General features: G+C 41.0%; 2 protein-coding genes and 1 long non-coding RNA gene across 3 annotated transcripts; 1 reads left to right on the top strand and 2 right to left on the bottom strand.

Moving 5' to 3' along the window:
- Positions 1 to 702: 702 nt before the first annotated feature.
- erap2 (endoplasmic reticulum aminopeptidase 2) lies at positions 703 to 9,399 on the bottom strand. The gene is made up of 22 exons (XM_088008899.1): positions 9,232 to 9,399; positions 8,836 to 8,928; positions 7,249 to 7,601; positions 6,954 to 7,140; positions 6,710 to 6,879; positions 6,493 to 6,631; positions 6,275 to 6,409; positions 6,070 to 6,190; positions 5,832 to 5,986; positions 5,627 to 5,740; positions 5,412 to 5,543; positions 5,077 to 5,208; positions 4,289 to 4,357; positions 4,016 to 4,191; positions 3,836 to 3,915; positions 3,570 to 3,753; positions 3,320 to 3,476; positions 3,059 to 3,243; positions 2,165 to 2,326; positions 1,900 to 2,040; positions 1,574 to 1,655; positions 703 to 1,118 (listed from the first exon to the last, which is right to left on the bottom strand). The coding sequence occupies exons 3-22, from the start codon at positions 7,410 to 7,412 to the stop codon at positions 972 to 974; spliced, it is 2,832 nt and encodes a 943-aa protein (XP_087865025.1). The 5' UTR covers positions 7,413 to 7,601; positions 8,836 to 8,928; positions 9,232 to 9,399; the 3' UTR covers positions 703 to 971.
- A 726-nt stretch (positions 9,400 to 10,125) lies between these two features.
- Positions 10,126 to 12,232, top strand: LOC148157675 (uncharacterized). The gene is made up of 4 exons (XR_015764274.1): positions 10,126 to 10,459; positions 10,537 to 10,575; positions 10,660 to 10,765; positions 11,233 to 12,232. It is a non-coding gene; the product is annotated as an uncharacterized LOC148157675 (long non-coding RNA).
- A 514-nt stretch (positions 12,233 to 12,746) lies between these two features.
- Positions 12,747 to 23,979, bottom strand: rgmb (repulsive guidance molecule BMP co-receptor b). Its single transcript, XM_014992273.2, has 3 exons — positions 23,248 to 23,979; positions 18,493 to 19,022; positions 12,747 to 15,348 (listed from the first exon to the last, which is right to left on the bottom strand). The coding sequence occupies exons 1-3, from the start codon at positions 23,363 to 23,365 to the stop codon at positions 14,590 to 14,592; spliced, it is 1,407 nt and encodes a 468-aa protein (XP_014847759.2). The 5' UTR covers positions 23,366 to 23,979; the 3' UTR covers positions 12,747 to 14,589.
- Positions 23,980 to 24,709: the final 730 nt, after the last annotated feature.

Genomic DNA, 24,709 nt, shown 5'->3' with positions numbered 1-24,709 from the left:
CCAAAAGTCATTCCTCCCCTGCCCCGCTAAATACAAATCGTTTACATGACCTATTGAAAAAACCTATAGTATATTCTTAAAAAACTACTTTTAAGAATTTTAATTATTTCTAAAGACCCAAAATTTCTACTTTTAGGCTTAAAATAAAGTAGCATACACCCTTTACGAACAGATGATGGACACATTCCTCTATGGCATGTTGATATTTGGGGAAATGATCTAAAAAAGAAAAGAAAAAATCAGTTTCCCCAGAAAAGTACATGCAATTATGTCATTAAAAAAAAGGAGTTTATAGTGTGCAAAGGGAATTGAATAATGAAAAAGTCGGTCTACCATAGCAATTTAAAAATCAAATGACAGCATCAAGTGGTAGTTGAGGTTCAGCTTGCTAAATAACTAAATATTAGTGGGGTTGTATGTATACAATTGAGTGTTTTTATGTAATTTTAACTGTCTGGACAAGAGGAAATCTACAATGAATTTTAAAACTGTGCACCTAGATTTTGTTTTTAAAACTCACAAAAGTTGTACATTCCACCCATACAAAATGCAAATAAAACATTAAGTTATTAAATGTGACAGTCATGCCCATGATGACTACAAATCTGATAACAAGTGAACCCACAAACATAGACGCAAGGAGTGAACATATTGTGTTTGACTCAACTGCTGTGTTAAACACAACTCAAAGGCACCAGGAGAAACTGTGAATCGATTTATTGTGCTCCTGCTGATCTTTGCTGTCTTTGAAGTACAGATACATAATGAAAACAGTATTCATGAAACCCAGTCTGTCATCTGCCAATTTTACCAATCACATTGTTTTCTCTATCTAATGTAAAAAAAAAATTATAATAATAATTATCTTAAGCAAGAAGATTTCAAAGCCACTCAAAATAACTCTCAGAACAATTTTACAAAATGTCTTTTTGCAGTTTTTGGCCCTCTAGCTCCTTTCTTTTTGCTGCCTATCATTTCATCTGCTCATTCAGCCAGTTACTCAGCACTCCCAGGTTCCTCTGAACCCAGCGAATATTCTTTTGCACATTTTCCAGGGCCAGCTGTGTTGCTCTCAGCTGGGAGGCCTGCTCTTTGATGGACTCAAAAAACTGCTGCACCTGTAATATAAAATACAGTCAAATGACCCATCTCATTTAATAATACTAGCACATGACAGAGAGGACTAACTGAAGTAAATGTATATTTTCATACAGAATTAGTTTTTGTTAGTGTTACACAATGCTGAAATAAAAAAAACAATCAAGTGCTACAGAACTGGAGTGCCCCTGTCTACCTCTAAGAAACTCTTGAAGACTCCGTTGTTCAGGGAGTGTCTCCTACCATTGTACTTCATAATGCACTTCCCTATACTGCACTCCCTCTTTCTGTACTTTCCTCTATGCCTGCACTCTATTCTCCACTGACAGAACCTGACTAGGGCTCCTCCTTCTAAGTAGCTCATTAACTGTGTTATTAAGCACATTGTTATAGCAGTATTCAGCAGTTTTTATATTGAGTGCCAAATTTATGAATATATATGCATACAAAGAATAGGATGAAAGTTGGAATTTACTTCAGTAAGTTCCTCTGGAAATGAAAATTGTTGTGTTGTTCCAATAATGATGTTTCTGATGCCGAATGAGCCTAATGGGAACCTGGATGTTAGACAGAAAAGAGAGTAAAATCAAGCAAAATCAAAGTGCTGCTTATAGCATATAAAAGATATCTGCACCAGTACATGCCAGAAATACAACTACTACCACTACTACTACAACTTTAAATCTAAACTGCAGGGTTGGGCCCTATTTCCCTAAGTAGATGCATGAGCAAAAACAGTTTTTAAAAAGGATATACACAGTCATACAATGGCATCATGTGGCAGCAATTATTTAGACTAACTTTTCAACCAGTGCATCCCAGTTCGTTTTGACAAAGTTCCAAGCAAGGTGATGTCCTTTTGGGTTCCTTGCAATCATCAAAATAAGATAGGACAGGTCCTGTGATCGGATAACGTTCCCCTCAAGACCCATTTCTAATAATCTGGAACACAAACACATCAATTTACTTAATTTTTGTAATCCTCTGTGATAAAATTCAACTTCTTGTCACATGGTGGCAGCACCAGTTATTAAACAAAACATAGCAGATAAAGGTCCTAAAGCACCTTTGCAGCTTGTCTTTGTCTCTACTGCTTGTCAAAGCAGAAAGGATCTTATTTTTTTGGGCTTCAGAAAGAGAGTTCCTGTATGTATTCAGGAGCGAGGTCCAGCCATGGTCATTCTGGGCTCCTACTGAGAACACCGTCTCTGCCACGTCAGTCGGTAGGCTACAGTAATGAAAAGTACAGACAGTCATGCTACAGACCCAATAACACATCAGAGAATACGATCTTTCTTCTCAAAAACCAGCATGATTGATATTGTGAATTATTTAGGTATGTCTCCACAAGCTAGGGATGGACAACAAATCAACACCAATATATGTTGCGACAGACACGCGATCAATTTCAGCAGATAATACGTCTGCTAGAATATTCAATAATTTTACTGAACTCTGATCTAGAACCCCACAGCATTCTGGGAGACATACGTAGGCAGAGGAAAGGCTTTAGTTTCTAAACCCCTCACAGTCAGCTAAGTAAGGGTTAGCACTCCTTGGTTACAACTTATTGAGTTTTGCCACCATGCTTAAGCATAACTGTTTAAAAAAAAACAATGGCTTGGAGGGAAAACTGTGGATAAACAGGCAGGTTCTGCCAGCTTGGCAGTATATCAGATACTTTATCAACATCGACTGATATGAAACCCTTATATCATAATACATTTTTCAGCATATCGTTCAGCCCTACTGCAAGCTTATAGTGAAATTTATGATAGTACACATTTCATTTCACATCTTGCTTCACATCTTTCTCATAGAAGCAACCCAAATTTATGAAGCAACCCAAATTTGTAACACCGGCATGGTCAAGAAAATAAAGATGAATTTGCAGTTAAATCCTTTCCTCTGTTCCTTTTTTTTGTGATAAATTAAAATTGCAAAAATAGCAGAAACAGACTTTAATGTTCCGTTGGAATGGAGCCAGTCTTTGAAATGTTGGCTTGCACGCTCCAGACACGGTGGGTATTCCAGGTGACAAGCCAGAGACAGGACCTCCGACCTCAGGCGTCGCTCAGACACAGTGCCGCTGTCACTCCATGTCTGCTGGTCGATGACGGCACGGAAAAACTGCAGGATGTACTTCTGCTCAGAGACAGAAAAACAGTCACATTCAGATAATGTAACGTTTAGGAAATACTTTTATGTGTTGCTCTCTTACTTCCAGGTTTTTAGTTAAAGTGGGCTCATCTCTCTTCTCGATAATGTGGTAGAAAACTTCCAGATAAGCCAGTCCTTCGAGGAGAGGCACTGTGTGTTTCTCAAGTTGCAGATAACCAATCAGGTCCAAAGCTTTGTTAAGTGGGAGGTGCCCCGCTCTTTACAAAGATAGAAAACAAACATTTTTAGTTTCTTTGCAGGCATACAGGAAGTATTCCTATTATTTAAAATATGCAAACATGCTTCCTTACGTGACCAGCTGAAATGCATTGTGTATCAAGTGAGTCCTGTCCTTGTAGCTCAGAGCTGTGTGATTTTCCCACAGTAGTTTAGCCATCACATCCCAACCATCATCAGCATAATGAACCACGTAATAGCCGGTCATATCTGAGTTTATTTTCACCCAGCTGGCTTCTTCTCCTATGTGTACACTGTCTATATAAAAAACAGCAAGTATTGAGTTATTACAAAGTTAAAAACAACAGAATTTCATATTGGATGCTTTTTTATCTCCTACCTGTGGGAGAAGTCATCATATGTCTGTGGATGGTGCTGGAAATATCAGTCTTGTATGTCAGAGGAATATGCCACAGGAAGCTATTAAAAAAGATGCATGTAAACCTCAAATTGTGTTCATTTTACAAAATAAGCCCAAACTGAGAAAGACACATTGCGCTGCTAATAGCTGTGAAGTTACCCCTGTTGCACAGCTTGCCACTGAGGATCAGAGGGATGAACTGTCCTCAGAAATCGATCCTGTCGAAGAAGCAGACGAGGCCCCTTCCTGGTTACAGTCACCAGAGGAATCCCTTTCTGTAAAGTCCAAGTGTTCATCATGGCTGTCAGGTTGAGGTGTTCCCCTGCAAACAGATACTGTAGGAGGACATAAACAGTCAGTTCCAGCAAACACAATAAAGTGTAAATGTTGTAACATCAAGATGGTGAATGAAGGTTTAGATGTTTTACTCACTGCGTTCTTGGGGGCCTGGTCACTGCTGTAACAGTGTTTGGCTGAAGTGAAGTCATCTTCTGAACATGTCTGGAAAAATTTATAAAGAAAGATTCTGTCTTTTGGGACTTTTTTAATATATGACTTTATATGATTTAATATTTTTAAATCACAAATGCTTTAATATATATATATATACATATTGTCACGGATGCTGACAGCATATAGTGCAATAAACACAGATATAATCTTTGCACAGTTTTCAGAAACAACAAAAGTTTCTATAAATTTGTTCTTTTTTTTCTCAAACTGATAAGGGCTGAGGAACGCTGTGAGGAAGGTGTAAAGCAGGGGTCACCAACTCCAGTCCTCGAGGGCTACCATCCTGTAACTTTTAGATACGTCTCTGCTCAAACACACCTGGATCAAATAAACTGCTCATTTCCAGCCTATTGCAGAGAGGAATGAATGCTGGTGAGGGAATTCAGACATTGTGGAGCAGAGGTGAATCTAAAAGTTGCAGGATGGTAGCCCTTGAGGACTGGAGTTGGTGACCCCTGATGTAAAGCAACCAAAATTTGTGACACCAGAATGGCAAAGAAAATAAAGATTAATTTGCAGTTAAACAGTCTGTAGACGAATCCTTTCCTCTGTTTCTTTTTGTGATAAAATAAAATTTTGAAAATGCAAAAATAGCAGAACAAGCCTTTCATTTTGACAACCACTGCATGTCTCTATGAAGCTGCTTGTTTACCAAGAGGCCCCTTAAGAATCCAAAAATATGAATAAAAGAGTACAAGGTGTCTTACATTGGCAAGACTGTCCCACAAGTCCTGGTTGTGAGCATTTCCATAGCTGTACTTGCGGAGGTATCGGACTATCCCACTCTGAAACACTTCTTCGGTCAAGAAGTGTCGCAGCATGTGCAGAACACATGCTCCCTGACAGGAGATGGAGAAAGTGCTTGTTTTAGCCAACAATCATGAAATGACAAGAAGGGAGTTCTTGAGATTTGTTCATGTTCTGCGAACATATTATTTTTATGTTGCTAGATGCAAAGAAGTCACTTTAATATCAACTATTCACTATTTTAATACATGATATGGGACAAATATATTATGTTATTTATGCACAGAGAGCATACTTTGTCGTAAGACACGGTGTCAAACATCTCCTTGATCTGGGTGGGGTTCTCTGCTGGGCTGGAGATGGGCCGAGAGGAGTTCAAGGAATCATGACCAACTGCTGCAAAACATGTGTGCAGTTGATACTCCTCCTGCCAAAACAGGAAAACAATTAATCACAAACACCTGTTGGTGGCTTTCTACTGATTTATCTTTAAGTTATTAATGTAAATACCACTTTGAGGTCAGGGTAGGTGGCCTCCACAGAAATGTATTCCATGTATCTGGCAAATCCTTCATTCAGCCAGATGTCGTTCCACCAGTCCATGGTTACCAAGTTCCCAAACCACTGCAGACAAGATGGAGAATCTAAGCCCCTATTATTTAAAGTAAAGAGCAACTTTTAATTTAATTTTTTTTTGTTATTTTCATGGTTTCACCTGATGGGCAAGTTCATGACCAATGACCATAGTAACCCAAAGTTTATCAGAAATGGAGGATGTGAGGGGGTCATAGAGAAGGCTGGTCTCTCTGTAGGTGGTCAGGCCCCAGTTTTCCATCGCACCAGACTGGAAGTCTGGAATGGCAATCAGATCTGGAAGAGGAAAAAATATGTAATAAAGAACAAAAGTAACAGATTAGACATAAGAAATAACAAAGGGAATTATTATTGAGTACCTTGTTTGGGCAAAGGATAACGAATGTTGAAGTACTCCTCATAGAAGTCCAGCATTTTAACAGCAACCTCCAAAGCGTAGTGGGTTTGCATCCACTTCTCAGGCACAGCATAGATGGAAACCTACAGTGAAATCAAAACCAAGCTGTTGAACCAGACAGTTCAAGCCAAAAGAAAAGTGACAGCAGGGTAGAGGATCATGAAGACCTTCACTCCAGATGAAGTCATTGCACTGACAGACTTGAAGTCACAAACGATGAAAGCTACAAGGTACGTGCTCATCATTACGCTCGGGGCGAACTGATCTTCAAGAAGGTCACCATTCAGTTGTACTGTCTTGATCTGAAACCCAGGAGAACTTGGAGGTCTTTTTTTCCATCAATGTTTGAAACATCTGCGACATTTTTCAAAGATTCAGCACTCACTACTGGCATGTTGGAGAGAGAAATGTAGTCCCGGCTCCTCCTGATCCTCACAGAGAAATTGGCTTTGAAGCTCGGCTCGTCGAAACAAGGAAATGCCATTCGAGCGCTTGTGGGTTCAAAGTGAGTGGAAGCCAGGAATCTGAAAATACATTGTTGCAGACGGTGTGTGTTGGCTACGTTTTCCAATGACCCCGAGAAACAGAAAACCTGTTCTCACCTGGTCTCGCCTTCACTGGTTCTGTAGGTGCTTTTATAGAAACCGTAAAATCCCTCTGCTAGCTCTGCTTCAAACTCCATGTACAAGAAATACTTCTGGCCGCTGCTGAGAACCCTTGGAGAAAAAATGCCTATTTGCTCGTGGGAAGGGTTGTGAAGAACTGGAAGAACCTAAAACAGGAGAAGATTGTTAAGCCGACAGGAGTTAGTAAATAAAATTGATCCTGCCTTTTATTTCCAACTACCTGATCAGACAGATGATTAAGGTTCTGGTCTAAAATTGTGGCCTTAGAGATTTGAAGACCCTTGCTGTGTAAAACAACCCAGTTTGTATTGTTCTGGACATCGATCTGGATCTGCACGGTGCCAGTGAAGCTCAGAGTTGTGAGGTTGGGGTGCAGAAGCAGGTGGTAGTGAAGAGGAACAATGTACCTGAGGCACAGAAACACGACGGCTAATTAGTGAGTTAGTCAAAGTACGGATGTTTTGTTTCTTTCCCATCTGCTTCTGCAGTGTGGCGAGAGAAAATGTAGAGCCTACCTTGGCAGGCGAAGACGGCTCCAGGGGAAGGACAGATTACCATCGCCCAGAGATTCTGCCGTGGGACTGGGGGGACTCGTTACCTGCTGTGAGCTCTGAGAGGGCTGAGACCCAACCAGATGAATACTGAAAGCCAGCAGCACTAAAAACCCGACTGGAATCATTGTTAAGGGAATGTTTGAGAACAAAATTGATTAAAATGACGCCAACCCGTTTGACAGGTCGACTCTCAGCTCTGAACTCATTTAATCATAACCCGAACACTGGAGTCAACCGCGGCAAGGACCACCCGACATCAGTGGTTGATGAAATGAAAATAAAATGGGTGCTCCTCCGGGATTCTTCTCTTGAACCTGAAAGAGAAGAATATGTCTCTTGAAATAAAAGGTAACTGTGCATATATTAATTTTACTGTTGTGAAGTGCTGTCTGAAGTCCTCTCGCAGGACTTCAGACTATTTTAGAGGAGGTTCAGTGAACCGAAATTAAGATTGTGAAGATATAAATAGCTGCATTTATTAACAAGTTTACGGAAAATGTATCAAACTGTTCTGGGGTGGGATACACTGTGGCAGAGCTCCTGCTCCAACAAAGAAAGAACAGGATTGATTTTGTGTTTTTTCTTCCTGCAGAAAAAACTCCTGGCTCAGTGTTTACATGTTTATCTGTCTCTCTTTCCTTGTCAGAGACATTTACACAGCTACTGCTGCCGGTAACTCCACACAGTCTTTCTTTCAAAAGAAATTCACCCATTCTGTTTTTACATCTTGTTCCTATTTCCTTGACCCTCAGTCAGACATGGAGCATGGCTCTGTGCTGATCTTTACTCTGCTGGAGAATACTTCCTGCTAAAAGCTGATGTTCCTCTCCACTGTATCTACATATTTAATTCGGATTACTTTATGATCTGCCCTGTGGTAACTTGGACTATAGGACTGGATTATATTTGAATAAATTAGACAATTTTAATATACCAAACTCTTTTTTTTTGTTTGTGTAAGACTGGATGTGACTTGTCTTAAAGTGACATTACAAAAAATAAATAATAATAAAAAAAGATAAACAAAACATAACTTAACTGTGGTGCCATAAACACGTGACTATTGGATATTTTGTTTACTTTGAACACTTGTGTAGCTATGAAACAAATTTCTGAGTGCCCAAAATAAGTAGACTAAATTATTCTCTTGGAGCAGGTGGAAAAAAAAAACTGCTAAGAATAACTGGGCCGTACTGAGCACATGCTCAGTTAATTATGGCACATAAGAGCTCGGCTGAAAAACAGACCACAGCTAGTCTTTCCTTTAAGAGATTCAAACATGTGAGCAAAAACGAACCATGTGGTCAGAAAGAAAGAAGAGGACGGAGCTAAGAGGGACGAAGGTGACAGCAGCTGCCGGAGCGCAGCTACAGTTCAAATCAGGTTGCAGGAACAGTCTTAAAGCTGCACTGTACCAAACTTACTATTTAAAGCTATCAGTCACAGCCTCTGAGATTTCCACAGCCTGAATAGATTTTTAGAATTGAGCTAGAACTCATCTCTGCTCCTGCTGTAGGAGATTTGTATAATTACCAAAAAAAGCATTACCTCGATCAGTTTAGCTTCATCATGCTTCCTTGATGCTCCTGCTGTTCAGTTTCACTTTCTTTTCTAAGATACCGCCCACTGAAAATAAAAGAACTGCTTACATGAGTGTGTGAGTGTGTGTGTGTGTGTGTGTGTGTGTGTGTGTGTGTGTGTGTGTGTGTGTGTGTGTGTGTGGGTGCGTGTGCGTGGGTGCGTGTGTGTGTGTGTGTGAGAGAGAGAGAGAGTGAGAGAGAAGAGATAGAGTTACAGATGTAAGGATATAGGCAACAATGTTTTCTTATAAATTAAAAAATGTTGTGGAAAGAGCTAAATTAATTATGTGTTCATAATAATTGGTTTACAGACCTGCGTGTGTGTCTGTGTGTGTGTGTGCAGGTGTTGCTGATATCATCTCACCTCAGATGTAACAGCCAAACGCAGGCGGTTGTCCAGGTGTTTCAGTATTATTCCTAATGGCTTCTCCTCACTTTGCTGTAGCTTAATGAATCCTAACACAGCTTGACATGTTTAACTTGTGTTATATTGTCTTTCTCCCTTCCTCCGTCTGGGTCTCTGGGTGTTGGGGTTTGTGGGTGTGGGTGTGTTGGGGATGGTGCATGGAGTTTCCATTGTTAGTATAAGGTCACAACAATGAGACATGCCAATCCCCCACAATGCACCGCTCCTGGCAAAGCCCTCTTTTAATGCACCCGCACACAAGGCACACAAACACGCACAAACTCACACATACAGAAAGCACTAACCAGGGTTCATAGAAGTCAGATTGACTGCAGGTTAGAAATGACTGAGCCACCCAGAGGACTCATTTATCTTCATATCATTTATCTATGGACAGGTGAGACCTTTAACTATCCTCTTTATGCAAGTGAACAAAAAAAATATGTGTTTTTGCAGAAATATGTTGCTGCTTCTTACAGTGTTCACACTCTATGATACATTATTACCAGCATTATTTAGCAAATTCAAAACTGTGTTTTGTGCATTTTATTTTTAGAAATAATGTTTGATGCACAATTAAGCGTAGCGGTATCACATTGCGCCAATTTTCAAGTCATTGGCTAATTGTTCATTTTTGGAATCGATTTTAAGATGCTTAGGGTTTATTTAGTTCCTTATTTTTTTTGTCATTGCCTGTTTTTAATCCTTGGTTTTTTGCTCTACAAAACTATTAATTAGTTCATTAATTTCTTCATCTTTGCAATTAAGGGAAAATTTTTGTGCGTGTGCCACTCATTCTTGCAACCTCCTTTATTTTCCTTGTTTTGTTTTAGTTTACTTTGTTGACCTTTATGACCTTTTCCTGCATCAGGGGGGGTGGAGGGCACTGTGCTGGCTTCTCTGGCCCCTCCAGTCCATCTCTCAGGGGAGAGGCTCGGCCTGACCCTGCTGGTCTGTGTGGTGAGTGACTTCAGGAGAGGTCACCTGGAGATCAACTGGAGGTCAGCCTCTGATGAGGAGTACACCAACGTCACTCCATACAACGGCGCAGTAACCAGGAAGCATCGCGGCCACAGCGCCGTGGCGACGATCACGGTTGTCACCAGCAACTGGCCATCCTACAGCTGCTCTGTGCGCCGCAGGAAACACTCAAAAGCCAAAAAAAGACACCGCATCGCCTCAACCGGTAACTCTGAGTTAATTTAGTCATGAACTTGGTGCAACAACACTTTGAGTTAGTTTCCAAATCTTCTGTTCCTAAAGGTGAAGATGAAATGTGCGACAGTGATGAAGAGAGAGAAGGTAAAACATTGTGAAAGGTTCTCACTTATAATTTGCTGGTGTGCTAAGCAGATTCAACATGTTTAAGTCTGGTTTGGTCTCCAGATGTTGCTGTGAGGACGAACGCTGTGGTTGTGCTGTATATGCGGCTCCTTCTGATGAAGATAATAGTCTTTGATGCACTAATGACTATTTATCTTGTTGTTAAGTGGTAAGAGTGAGTCACTATAATATTAGTCTTCATAAGAAGTACATCACATATAATGGAAAAGAGTGGAAAATTAAACCTTTTTCAGAAAAGCAGTTTAATGGGTTTGGACCCTTATTGAATTTATTGATTCAGTTTTAGTTTACAAGGTAATCCCAGTGAAGTTTTGGATTAAGACTGCATTATTTTGCTATTTTAAGCATAATAGGTGTTACAAGCCTTTGTATTTTATTTCTTTCAGAAAAATTTGGTAAAACAGCAGCACTGTTATTGAGTTAGTGGCTATATTAACTATAACTATTTTACAATTTTCAAAATGCAAACAAAACCCAGTATGTTTATTTATGAAGAGAAGAGAGAAACCACTAAGTCTCTGTGTTAATCCAGCTGTTTCTGATGAATCATATCTGTTTTTCAGAATGAAGAAAAAAAAACTCAACAACAATGTTTTTTTGTTTGTTTTTTTTTAGATACTTGGAAAAGAAGAGCTTTGGATACAGAACGTGACGCTGAAAAGAAACGAGAGCAACTGAAGGTTCTTCTTTTGTCAACTCTGAGATGATTTCTTACGCCTGAAGAAGAAAGGAGCGCTCCATCGCCTTATGGTTGACTTCACGAAGACGGTTTACTGGGAGTTTTGGGGAAAGCTACAGGAACAAAAGAAGTAATCCTCAGGAGTTTACTGCTTTGAATTGGAAGTGGCGCCTTTTTTAGTTGTTTTTTTTTCACATCCCAGGTGTTTCTGACTGTGGCAGTTGAAACTAGAGCCTGTTTGTGAGGCCAAGTCTGATGGTATCTGATCGAAACATAACCTCACACAGGTGGATCAATGCCTGCATTTTTTTTGTGTGAGTGCTTTTTCAAGATGTGTGTGGAGCTCCTGAGTCTAGTTTTAATAAGTCACAAGATATGAAAAAAACATGTTAAAAATTAACAAATAGAAATGAATGGAATCTCTGTTTAACTTTCAGATGCTTTAATTACAAAAGATTCAATGTATTTTTATATTTTGGAAAAATTACGCCATGAAACATATGTCTGAAATGTTTGGTTTACTCTTGTGTTTGTGCATTTTTCCTAAAGCATGATTATGTTTTAAGCTATTGTAGCACTGGCTATATGTTTAGAGTGTAGAGATCTTAAGATCCCACTCAAGAAAATCACTTTGGACTTAGTCTAGTATGTGTTCCTTTGTTGTTAAGTTTTGTGTAATTCCGTTTTATTCAATATCCTGAAGTTTAATGAACAGTAATTTAAGGTTTAAAATGTGTTTTAGATCATTTCCCTTCCAGGACTGCAGAAGAAACTGGCCTTTAAATCTAAATCTGTCACATTTACCTGATGGACTGCATAGGTTTTGTTTATTATGACATTAACCCTTTCATGCATGAATTATGATCCTTTGTGTCAGGATTTTTTTCCCCATTTTAAAAGAAAATTTTCTTAAGGCATTAAAAAAGGTAGGAAAAATTTTTTGTGAAAAAAAATCTTTATTTTATTTTATTTAGGTGATCAATTGTAATTTTCTCCAAATACAAAGTTGTTATTTGACAAATGCATCAGTAGTATTATTCTTTAGGGGTTATTTGATGTCAATACTTTTTTTTTTTTACCTGCAAGAGTCGTCTACAGTAGAAGGAGGGACCGGGTCAGTCGGCATGCTGTTTTGTCTGTCGGCCATATTGGATTTAACAAAAATCATTTCTTGCACTTGCAGCTGATGGCCAGTAATTGATAGTGTATTTTATGATGGATTAGTGTCCACTTCTGTGGTCTGTGTGCATCTAGAACATAAAAAAAACACAAGAAGCACAAGAAAATGGCTTTTAGATAGCTGTCCACTGTAGTGACCACTATGCAAGAAAGGGTTAACAACCTGTTCAGCATCCTTATCCTGATTTTATAGTTCACGTTTATAAATATTAAATAATGCATGACTGCTTTGACTTCATCATGTTTAAATGAAAGACCAGCACACACATCGTTTCTTCCTTTCTTTTAGTTTTTTGAGCGCTTAGTAACACACTGACGTAGCAAGGGAGTACCACTAGGTGGCAGCACAATCACATCTGACATTTTATTTAAATAATTATCCAACATCAAGAATATGGAGCTTAACATCCTCTACAGGACACTACGTTCATAAATAAGTTAAGGTATTTCAACACTGACCAGTCACTCTTCACCAAACCGACACTCACATGAAGAAAGGAGTTCACACAATGGCTAAAACTAAAGCTGATTGAACAAACTGGGAATAAATATACAGAATGTTACATTTTCGTAGGAGCAGAAAAATTCTACAAGGCATTGATTCCCACATCACAGTGCTTACACAGACACATTTCATGATCTGAAGATCCTTGAAATACCTCCAGGATTTTACTTTTATCCCATTATGGAGCATCTTGCTGCAAGATAAACTGGTTTACAGTATCAAGTTTTAGAAAGAGAGGGGATGAAGGTGCTGGTTTGGTGGGGAGTCATGATTCATGTGTACATATGACATGCCATTTGTCTTTGGTAAAAATCAAAACAAAAAATGGGTAGCGCAGCATAATGCAGTCTGTACTTTCCTGTGACATGTCAGTCTCTGGTACATGATAGGGCCTTTACTGGAACTTTTAATAATCTTACTGGTTCCTTTCCAGGAATCTACCCCGAGGATCACAGAGCTTGCTCTCTGAAACTTACTCTGGATGTTTTCTGGAGCTTACCAAGAAGTCTCCTCATAATGTAGCTACGTTGTGAAAGTAAGTTTCAGAAAAGAAAAAAAAAAAACTTGCAAGAGGAAATACTCTGCAAATTCTTGGAAAGTAATCAGTAAGTTTCAAGAATATTGCAGGAAAGTATAAGGTAAATCCTTGGAATCCTAAAAGAAAGATGAAGGAAGGTGCCTAATAAGTTCCAGAAAGTACACTTTGAGTTCTTGGAAAGTTTTGGGGAAAGTGCTTGGCAAGTTCTAAAAAAGTTCTGAAAGGTAAGTTCTTACTTACAGGAAAGTACAAGCTGTTTTATGCAGTGCTGTTAAACAAAACACTAAAATCATTACATGTTGGCAAAGAGGCTGAAACAACTCTAATGTGAGTTACATAAAATAAAGCAAACATTCATCAGCTGTTAAAAAAAACATCCAAAACTCTTGCAAACACACACACACACACACAGCTGGGATCAAATAACAAACAAGTAGTACTGATGGTATTTGCTGCAACAACAAACCTAATACATTCAACAGAAAAGCTCACATTAAATGACTTTAGATGAGATGCTGACTGACTCAGATCAGCTGCTGGAAGAATGGTTAATTTTAGCATTAGCTCCATGAATTCAATTAATTCTGAGAGGAGCCAAAAAACAAACAAACAAACAAACAAACAAAAAAGGAGCAACCAATACTTGAACAGTTATTGGTTTTTGGTGAAAAAGAAAACAAACACTGACTGGCATTGTGTAAAAAATGTTAAAATAAAGTGCTTTTGTTAAAAACAAACTTCCTCTGACTGAGGTATTTTTTTTAAAAAAGTCACATAAAATTACATAAACAAAACAATCTACACACGATCACACTGTGCACTTAAGGAAGAAAAATGGACTATTTACAGATGATTCACCCACACTGAAACATTGTTTCTCATTGTCAGTTGCATTCGATGATTCGGACTCTGCCAGGTGAAATGCAGGTAGTACTGCCAGGCTTCCCCGTGCTGCTTTTTTCTGCGTCAGTGCTCAGTATCAGTGCTCAGCTAACCAAATCCTCTCTAAGCTCCTTTTGTAGTGCACATTCTCGGGCCTACATGCATTCAGGCTCACAGGGACCGCCATTCTCACACGAACACAACGCTCAGAGCACACAGCAGGAGCAGAGCGAGCTTTTTGATAAGCTGAGAGTCTGAGTGGAAGTAAGAGGCTGCAGAGCCGCGGGGGTATATCCTCCATCTGTCCCGGTGTGGATGAAGGCTCTCCATGTCCTTCTGGGCGCTGTGTGCAGCTAATGTGAAGTTAGCGTCTCCAGTGGTCAGGAGATCAAACACACAAGAGTGGAAGTAGATGTCCAGGACTTCCAGCTGCTTGCTGCAGCGCTCCTTTGCCCCGTCCACGGCAAAAACGTGTGTGGCACCATGGGGGTATGCTTGCGTCTGTGAGGCGTAGCCGGGCCGGCGCAGCTGCTGTTGCTGCAGGCCGAGCGCAGGTGGAGCAAGCGGCAAAGGCAGGTGTCCCGCCTGGTCGATGCGCTCGCTGCTGGGGCAGCCGTTCAGGCAGAGCTGCAGGTCCTGGGTGTCATCGTAGGCCTGAGCCAGCTCCTCTGGGATCCGCACAGCCAGCGTCAGGTAGCGCCCCAGCTGGCGAATGATTACAGTCACGCCGATGTAGCCAGCATGCAGCTCCACGTGGCGCCCGGGGCTGCGTTCAGAGATCCACAGAGCCCGCACCTTCCCGGCCACGCCGTCAGCCCCGAAGGAGGTGTGGATGGGGTCTCCGCTGCTCACCGTTCCGTCATCGAAGGCAGCAGGGAGGCTGTCTGTGACGGCCTGGTAGACCCGCTGGTCTGTGCAGCCCTCATAAGGCTTGAAGATGATGGTGATCTACAGTGAGAAACAGGAGGGAAACAGTTTGCATTGACAAGATTCAGAATCAGAGTGACAAATTTGAGAGGGAGTCATTCCTGTCAATTTATTCTATGATGTGACTGATAACTAATCTGAGTTATCTGGTTTGGCCACCTGCTCTGCAACAGCAGTGGTTGGGAGCAGGTGGGCAATATAGATTTAGAATATTATCACGATATTTTGTGGTACTATTCTGATAGTGATAAAGATAAAAATATATATATAATTTACTTATTACTTATAACTGTATGGTTGTGACTGCATGGCACAGCATTAATAGCAGCACAAACACTAATGTTGTTTTTGAAAAATACTGGCATTTGAACTAGGCTTCCTCAGGACGCCACTTGCTGTAAAAAGCATGATTTATATAAGTGAACTCTACACAGTAACTGCATTTATCCATAATTTTGAATGTATTGATACGCCCATGGAACTAATAGTGGAGGAAATGGCAAAAATAACATTTCCAATCGTACTCTCAGTTTTTAATTTATTCCATTTACCATCCTTATTTGAAATTTATCATGACAACAATAAACTTTAATTCCTATCATGATAAAAAATTGTTCATAAGCAATGATATATGATAAGCGATAAGCGATACGATACAATACAATGCGCTACAATATGCTACGATACAATACGATAAATGCCACCCAGAGGTCATTTTAACTGTTTCCGTTTTTGGACACGTTTTTTTTTTGGCTCTTTTTCACCAACCAAGTTAATTGAATCCAGCGTATTGTACCAGCTTTTCCGATTTTCTGTAACTTACTCAAAGGCTTCAACTGGAAGACGTGGATATTTGCCACAAGTAAATAATATCAGTCAGCAGTAGATCGTTTAGAGTTTGGTTTGATCTGGTGTCATAATCCATCAAGATGAATAGGATTAGAGAGTGTTAAGACTGAGCATTGTAGTCACAATTTAACTCTGTGATTCCTGAAAATATGCAACTAAAATGAAAAAATTAGCAGCGGTTTACAGACACAAGTAAAATAGCAGAGCATAGGTACAAAACGGTCAAAGGTCAAACTGACCCTGAGCTCGTCCAGCTTGGCAGTGATTGACATCAATCAAAAGAAAAGTCTTAAATTTCCTGCTTAACATAAACATGAATCAGGTTAAAGAATTTGTGGGCGGAGTTAGTGTCAACAATTTATTTGGTGCATATTTGCTAGCTCTTTCTTTTATTTTTTATTTTTTGTCTGTGTCTGTTGTTTATTAGTTTTTTTCCAGAATAAAATTAGCTGAAAATATTTTTGAACTGAGCAAATCAAATCCTAAAAAAATTTCTAAATATTGGGTTTGATTTGGCATTGATCACTCAAATGAGGAAAAACAAATCAATAGACAGTGAGCCACAATCATCTCACAATATTTCAGGAACGACTTGATGACTTTCTAACAAGTTGTAATTTGACACAGCTATGAAAACATGCTGACACATGAACACACACTCACTCACACACACACACACACACACACACACACACACACACACACACACACACACGCACACACACACACACGCACTCCAGGGGCGTGCAGACACAGCGGTGGATACAGGGTGTGGTGTGTGAGCATTACGGTTAGCTCCGGCATCACAGTTCCGGTGAATGGCTGCTTTGTTCACATGACAGCCATGAGGAATGAGGCCTGGCAGCCCATTAAGCCTGGAGGGCTGTTAATGTGGGTGTATATAAAAGTGTGTGCTTGTGTGTGTGTTCGAGTCTAATAGTCGTGACTAATAACTCGCCCCACCTCTGACACAAGGTCAAACCTTTAGCTGCGAAGTGTAGAAAACCTGCTTTTTGCTCTCCCTGCATGCGCGAGTCTATGCCACGCTGCTGTTAAGTAAGTGTGTGTGCATGTGCTTTAATAATTAAAGCTATCCACTAAGCTAGAGAGGGCAAATCATCAGGGGAAACATCAACATTGCTTCTTTAACACCACAAAGATCACCTTGTGCAGCTCGTCCTCCGTGCAGTGCTGTGCACAGACGTGCGTACGTGAATCTTTGCTGTTGCACAGGGACCTTTTAACACACACAGAGCTTTAAGCTGACTGCAAGGAGTGCTACTTATGAACTTATAGAGCCCATATTTCCTTACATAGACACACAAATGCTTCCAAATGCGCTTGTAAGTAAACAGTGGCTCCTTTCACGCATCTCATTCCGCCAAATTAGCGGTCAGGCTATATGTAGCCGTTAACCAAGTTAGGTTTGCTGCACTGCTGCAGTCACAAGAGGCGGTCACAAGATCGAGGGCGCTTGCTTTGCACCTGTGTGCCTGTGGAAGCCAGAGACACACAAAGGGAGTCTGCAAGAGAGCTAAGTAGAGCAAGGGTGTTTTCTGGTTTCCCACTGATAAGATTTCTTATTGGGTGGCAAAAAAATGTAACAAATAAAAAATAAACACACACAGAAAACAAACTATGTCTGCCTCACTTTCTTAGTATTTTTTTCTCTAAAAACCAGGATATTACAGATGTGTAGAGTTGGGTTTGGAAATAAAACATACAATCTTTTTCTAATGGACTGTATTATGTACTTAACACTCTTCAGTGTGGGCACTGCTACTGAGGGGACACTCAAATGTACCCATTTTCAATACTAAGTCAAACAAAGCACAAAGATGTAAGATGCTAATTTAAAGGAAGTTGAAACTCATTTAGGTTGCTAGAGAGACAAAGAGGAAACAAGAATATCAGTAGATTGTGTTATGAAAAGTTGCTCTGTTTATCTTTTTTGTAATTATTATTTCAACATCTGTCTGTTTATAGGACACTGGGAAATGTTGGAACGCTTCTTGAAGTCTCAGCGAACGTCGCAATGCTAGCAGAAGATGCTAAACACAGTTTAAAATGCTAACCCTGTGATAACTTTGTCTTTGTCGTCAAATATTTGTTAGCACTCTTTTACAAAACTGTTCTCTCCGACAGTGTGACACTGTGTCTGCTCCTGATATGAATAATTAATGCTAATGGCAGGAATTAATGCTAATGGAACAAAAATTTGTTGGAGAAATCAGAACTGTCTAAATTTAATGGTCAAATGAACAAAAACATCTGAAGAAAAACACACAAGATAGTCGCGTTTTCAAAGTTTCTCACCTTGTTGGTTGCAGTTGCACTGGAGCCAGGAACCACAGGAACATTAGTGACCTGCACCGACAGATAGTCATTATCTATAAGAGGCCACGCACCCTCCACCTTACAGGTCTGGAAGCTGTCCTTAAATGTCCTCAGATGCGGGTCTCCAAACAGCCCACAGAACAAGTAGCCGGGCCGAGAGCGGCTGTGACCATGGCCGTGGGAGTGGGAGTGTGTGTGGGTGTGCTGGGTGCGGCTGTGATAGTTGCAGGGCTCATGGGGGATCTCGGGGTGCGCGGAGGGAGTTGGACCATCTCTGGAACAGCTCCTCTGACTCATGAGGTCTGAGATGCCCAGGAGGGCCGAGTGGAAAACCAGGTTTCCCCGGCAGGCCTTGGCTGTCCTCTGGGTGCAGGCTGAGTACGCGCGCAGAGCCTTGCAGAACTCGGTGTCAAAGCCATCCACAGCGGGCGTCAGGTGGGAGGTCAGGGACACAAAGTCGGTGGTGCACTTCTGGATCCGACACTGGGTGGTAGCCACCTGACACTGACCTGAACGGGACAAACAAAGAGAGTCAGAGGTACCCCTTTTAAAAGACAAAATGAATATGTTTGCATTAGCGAGCCAACCATAAACGTCTGATCACTTAGATCTAAGCCCGATCTTTTATGAAGGTTGGTGTGAGTCTTTGATCTTAGACTTCCCAATGCTCTACGGTGTTACAGTCCAACCCAATAAAAGAAGAAAAAGAACCAGCACCCAATTAAAAGTCTTGATCAATCAGTACTGCCGCTTTGTGAGTGCAATAAACCTGAAGTGTAATAAACCAAAGAGCGCCCAGACAGGAACGATGAAGCAACTTCATTCCAGTAGTGAGATAATACTGTCTGGAGAGCCAAGAAGCGTTTAAAACAGAGTTTCACAGAGAGATGGAGCAGGAAAGAGCTGGCATGTTGCACGTACAGAGCTTTGCAAAAATATTCCCAACCCCAGAACTTTTTCACATTTTATCACACTAACCATGAATTGTAATGTAAATATGATAGAACAACAAAAAGAAGCGTTCGTTTGTGAGTGGGGAGAAGAAAAAAACATGATTTCTGTAAACTATTTACAAATAAAAATCTGACAGGATACCATGCAGCTAAGAAACCCATGGCAACTCTGGAAGACCTGCAGAGATCTACAGCTCAGGAGGGAACAACTATTAGTTATGAACTTCATAAATAGGAGTTTGAAAATGAAAGACGTTGAAAGAAAGCAATAAAAAGCCAGTTTTGAACTTTGCGCTAGGCTAAGGGACAACACACAACAAATGTGCTCTTATCAGAGGAGACAGAAATGTAGTTTATTGACCTAGGGTCCAACACTGAACATCACCTTGAACACATCATCGCCATCTTGAAGCATGGAGGAGGGAGGATTATGCTGCGGGGAGACATTCAGCAAGTTGATGGGAACTTGAACTAACTAATCTGGAAAGCATACCATCAAGTTCACCTTATAGAGGCACTAAACATACAGGGTTAGAATGGCATAGTCAAAGCCTAGACCTAAGGCTAATTCAGACCTCTTCAGAAATACTTGAGATTATTCAAGCATAGGTGGCAATTATCCTTCTAGGTCTTCATTTAGAAACGCGAAAGGAATTTATTTGAGCCCAAAAGTCCGTTAGTCATGTAGATTTCGTACGACTTTTCAACAGAAATCTGAAAAATATGTGGCCATTTTCATAGTACATGTGCAGATACACCATATATGTTTAATTGCTGCATCATTTTCCTTCTACTTTACAATTAGGTGCTAATTTGTGCTGGCCAGCCACATAAATATTCCAATAAAACACTCAAGATTGCGGCCATGACGTGACAAATTGCGAAAAAGTTCAAGGGGAATGAATGCCACGTATTGTCATGATTTATAGAAACTTTGATAAGTTGTGTGTTTGTAACCCTCACTTTAAAAAGAATAAACACATGATCAAAAATTCACCATCACACCATTGGGAACTGATTTCTTGGTCTGAAATTGTCCATGATTTTATATCTGCGTCCACATTTCCGAGTGGAACGGGGGTCAAAACAGCCTTTTGTATCGCTGATCATCAGATGTACAGAGAGAGTTAGAGCCAGAGAGAGATTAGAGACCAGACCTAATGCATCAGTCACGGCGTGCTCCTATTAGATTAGCCCAGGGAGAAGGAGAGGGAGAGGGAGGCGATAGAGGGGGCCGGCTGCACACAAACACAAGCAGAAAAAAAAAAAATGGTGGTATGACTCTTATATCTGAGCAAAGGAAGAAAAAACAGGAAAAAACAGGCACCCTCCATCAGTTTCACACAGAGATTATTCTTAATAAGTAGCAAAGACGTGTGAAGCATTTGTGTCCCACCATGTGAGGGCAGTGCTGCTCCGAGTTTAAGCGATTTAAAATCAGGGTACAGATGTAGAGCCCCCCCACTCGCAGCAGGCTTCAGAATCTCTCCCCAGCCTGTTAAATACTGACACCAACCCCTGAGATATGCCCGCACGTACACGCACAGGCTGCACAGACTGCACAGACCGTCTGAGCTGCACTGAGGCTGCATTGTGTCTGTCCAAACGCCTGCCTTCTTCCTCCTCCTATCAGACCTGCAGCACCCGAACTCCGCTGCAAGGGGTCGGAGGGGACGGAGTTCAGATGGTTTAAGGTTTGGGAGCTATGATAAATGAAAGCTAAAGGGGTTTTTCTTGCAAAGAAGGCTGTTTGTTCTGCAGCTCAAACTTCTGCCTTTAGCCATCTTTTGTGTAGCTTTCAGCCTTGAAGACGACCCTGTCCAGGTTTAATAAAAACAAAGCCATTTAAAGTCAGGTGTGGTAAGCCTGACTAATCAACTCCAACCACCTTTCCGCTGTACATCTTGATAAAAGACACTTCCCACTTTACTCTGGAACCACAATTTTACATTATTATATTCAAACGGAAGGGAAAGTCATCTTTTATTGTTTATTCCATTAACTCAATTGACTTGCAAAGATTAAAACAGACAAGCAGCCTCTGAAGAAAAGTTTGCAGCAGCTCCAAACGAGTCACTGAAGCGCCGTCGTTGGATGGATTCTGGGTTTCCATAAGGAGATTCTCATGTGATAATTAAATATGTTCCGACTATCTACGGTTACTTATTAAAGAGAATTATCTTATCTTTGTTCTCGGGGGATTCTCGTAATCTTATTAGGTATTCATAGCTGTTCTTTCAAAAGAAAAGCCAATCTATGCATATAAATAAGGAACTTACGCTAAAGCCAGGAAAGGTGGTGAATACTGAAAAGGCTTAAAAATGTTATTAAGAGGAGAATAAAGAAACCTCTGTGGAAGGATCTCATGTGTTCAGAGGCTTGTGTGTATTATCCCCCTGCAACACAGTTTCTAATAAAGGCACAATACCTTCTGCAGAATGATACCCATATCTCTATATTTCTATTATTTTCAATTTTCTTCTTTACTTCTTCCATTATTGCACTTGGTCCGGCTTCAGGTCACCAGCTCCCTGCATCCCCAGGCAGCTTCTCCACCATCAGACAGAGGTCAGGAGACCCAGAGTCAAATTTATTTATCTGTTCTTTGTCTCTTAACCTTTCCTGAGCTGCAGAGATGAGATTGAAAAAAAAAAACTGATCTTCTGGGATTCTCTCTGCCGAAGGAACGGCTTGTGAAGTGCTTATTGATCACCTTGTTGTGAGCGCTCTCTCACGTTCTCTACCAGCACGCACTCACCGAAACCCCGCCAACAAAAGCCCCTGCTAATCCAGACGTTCATTGCTTCCCTGTGCAAACACTCGTACAGCTGTCAGCCGATGACATTTGTCTCAACAAAAATAACACAAACAAAACATTATTCACACCTTTTAGCAAATAAGCCGCTCTGTTTGTCTCACTAAACCAAATAATACACATTCTTTCCTGGTGAGGCATGTGTGGCAGGAGGTGCCGAGAGGGTTTTCAAGCAAGCTGGGCTCTGTGTGCTCCACAGGGCCAGTGTGTGTGCAGAAAGAGAGTGGGGGATTGTCCCGCTGCCGAGCAGCGTTAAACTATACCCAGGGGGTGTGATTGGCCAAAATAAATAAATAAATAAATAAATAAATAAAAAAATAGCCAAAACAGAGAAATACATCAAAATGCTGGGTGAAAGGCAAGGTTGTGGTGAACATTTGATTCTCAGCTCAAATATGTGCAAATTAAACAGTTTCCACAATAAAAGATTAACTTTAAATATAACAATGAGAAACTAAATGAATCTTTGATGACTTTTAGTGCTTTCTTCTCCAATCTAGATGATCGAGTTAGAATTAAATACCACTTTGTTGTGTCTTTCTTTGATGTCCAGCAACGCCACAGACTGAGCGTTATCTTGGATTTCAATACATCTGTTATGTATGGGCAGCAGTAGAGGTTAGCAGCCCTGTTTCCCCCTTCTCTTCCCCTCCTCCATGAGTCATTAAGGGGCAGACAGGAGAATGACGGCCCAGGAGAGAGGAGGAGAAACTCGATCCGGGCTCAGACTGCTGCACTGCCGCTTTGGAGAGAGCCTTTGTCAGGCAGCAGTTGTGCTGGGCCCCGACGCAAAACGCTTACAAACGCTTAAAAACTCGTAAATTATCGGAAGTCTTAATAAAGCACGAACTGATATTAAGAGCTATGATGTAAAGTTGTCTAAACAAACTGTGAAGTGCGCAAGTAAAGTGTAAAATGTCAGATTCGGCGGCGGGTTTGACCTAAAGATTTGAGAGGGTTAGTTACCTATGTGAGCACCGCAGCAGAGACCGATGATCAGCAGCAGCAGCGGCCGGAAGCGGCGCACCGCAGACGGGGACGCGAGGCGCTCAGCCCCGCGGTGACAGCATCCGGCTCTCCCCATCCCCGTCCATGCAGGGCCAGGAGGGGAGAGTGGACAGAGTCCCAGGGAGCGGGGACGGGTGGTGTCCAGGCCTCTTCACCTCCTCTTCTGTCTCTTCTTCCTCACTCTTTTCTCCGTCCTCTCCTGCTCGGGTGCGTAGGGGCATTAAAGCACAGCTGCTCCGCGGAATGCAGGGCGGAGGAGGAGGAGGAAGAGGAGGAGAAGGCTGAAGGAGGAAAAAAAAGAAAACAAAGTGCGAAGTCACTTTCCTCCGACGACACTTTTACTTTTCTCCCAGCTTCCACGTGTTTTAGGAGCGCTCGCTGGCTCGGCGGTCCGACTTTTTCTCTGATTATGATCGCTCTCCCCTCCTCTCCGACACCCAACAATCACATCTCTCCCTCCCCTCATCAAACAGGGATTTCTCCTCCACTCTCTCCTCTCCACTCCCCTTTCACTTTCTCCTCCTTCTCCTCGCCCCCCTCCCCCTCTTGCTCTCCAACAAATCAATACAGAATCAACCAAACCCTGCTGGCGGAAAACCCGCCTACCCTGAGACAAGAGGAGACAACTTTAGCAGAGAAGACTCGCAATGACAAGCGATGACTATTTAATTATTGAACGCAGCAATGATTTTGGAATATCATTGAACAGTTCATTCCTTCAACTGGAATATTGAAATTCAGTGGCACCCAGGGATTTATTTCAGGAGCATTTCTGTTCATATTCATATAACAGAACGAGACTTTTAATAGAGAATACGTCAACCTACTGAAAAATGTGTCTTTTGTACAGTTTCTGTTCCTCTTCTTCTCCATATTCCCTCTGTGGTTTATAGGTCAGGTGAGTTTGTTGGCCAGTCAAGCACATGGACACTAAAGCAGGTAGTTTTGGCAAAGAGAGCAGGTGCCAAGTCCTACTGGAAAATAAAAACAGCATCTCCAAAAGTCTCTCATAACAGTTTGAAGGAGCTTGGCCTCATTCCTCATAACAGAAGTGATCAAGTTTGTTTCTAAGCATCTTTTTTTGCGTTGCATTCAGATTTTATCAGGTCTTTGAGACGGCCACTCTTCTTTAAGCTGCTTTATAACTTGGTATACTCTCATAATTACTCTCACAATGGAGTAATTGTTCATCATGAAGACTCATCTTCAACGTCCTGGCTGATGTCTTGACAGATTACTTCAATATTGCAATATAATGTCCTTTCCTTCAGGTGCACAAGGTTAAAATGTTAAAAACTTAAATCATTTCTCAGTCTGTATAATTAATGAACTGTGCTTTGAGTCAGCTCTGATGACATTAATTTAAGATAATTTATTCCTATTTTAAGAATAATAATCTACTTTAAGGCTTTGATGCATT

Source organism: Poecilia mexicana, unplaced genomic scaffold (genome assembly GCF_051168715.1).
Source record: "Poecilia mexicana isolate PSO_F unplaced genomic scaffold, ASM5116871v1 scaffold_9, whole genome shotgun sequence".
NCBI classification, from domain to species: domain Eukaryota; kingdom Metazoa; phylum Chordata; class Actinopteri; order Cyprinodontiformes; family Poeciliidae; genus Poecilia; species Poecilia mexicana.
The sequence above is the reverse complement of the archived record's forward strand: the minus strand, read 5'-3'. Positions and strand labels throughout refer to the sequence as shown.

Coding starts and splice junctions, on each gene's coding strand:
- erap2 (XM_088008899.1), bottom strand. CDS start 7,412: ATGATTCCAGTCGGGTTTTTAGTGCTGCTGGCTTTCAGTATTCATCTG. Junction 7,141..7,248: donor AGCCGTCTTCGCCTGCCAAG/GTAGGCTCTACA, acceptor TCTGTGCCTCAG/GTACATTGTTCCTCTTCACT. Junction 5,544..5,626: donor CCTACCCTGACCTCAAAGTG/GTATTTACATTA, acceptor CTGTTTTGGCAG/GAGGAGTATCAACTGCACAC.
- rgmb (XM_014992273.2), bottom strand. CDS start 23,365: ATGGGGAGAGCCGGATGCTGTCACCGCGGGGCTGAGCGCCTCGCGTCC. Junction 19,023..23,247: donor CTGCTGCGGTGCTCACATAG/GTAACTAACCCT, acceptor TGTCCCGTTCAG/GTCAGTGTCAGGTGGCTACC. Junction 15,349..18,492: donor GTGCAACTGCAACCAACAAG/GTGAGAAACTTT, acceptor TTCTCACTGTAG/ATCACCATCATCTTCAAGCC.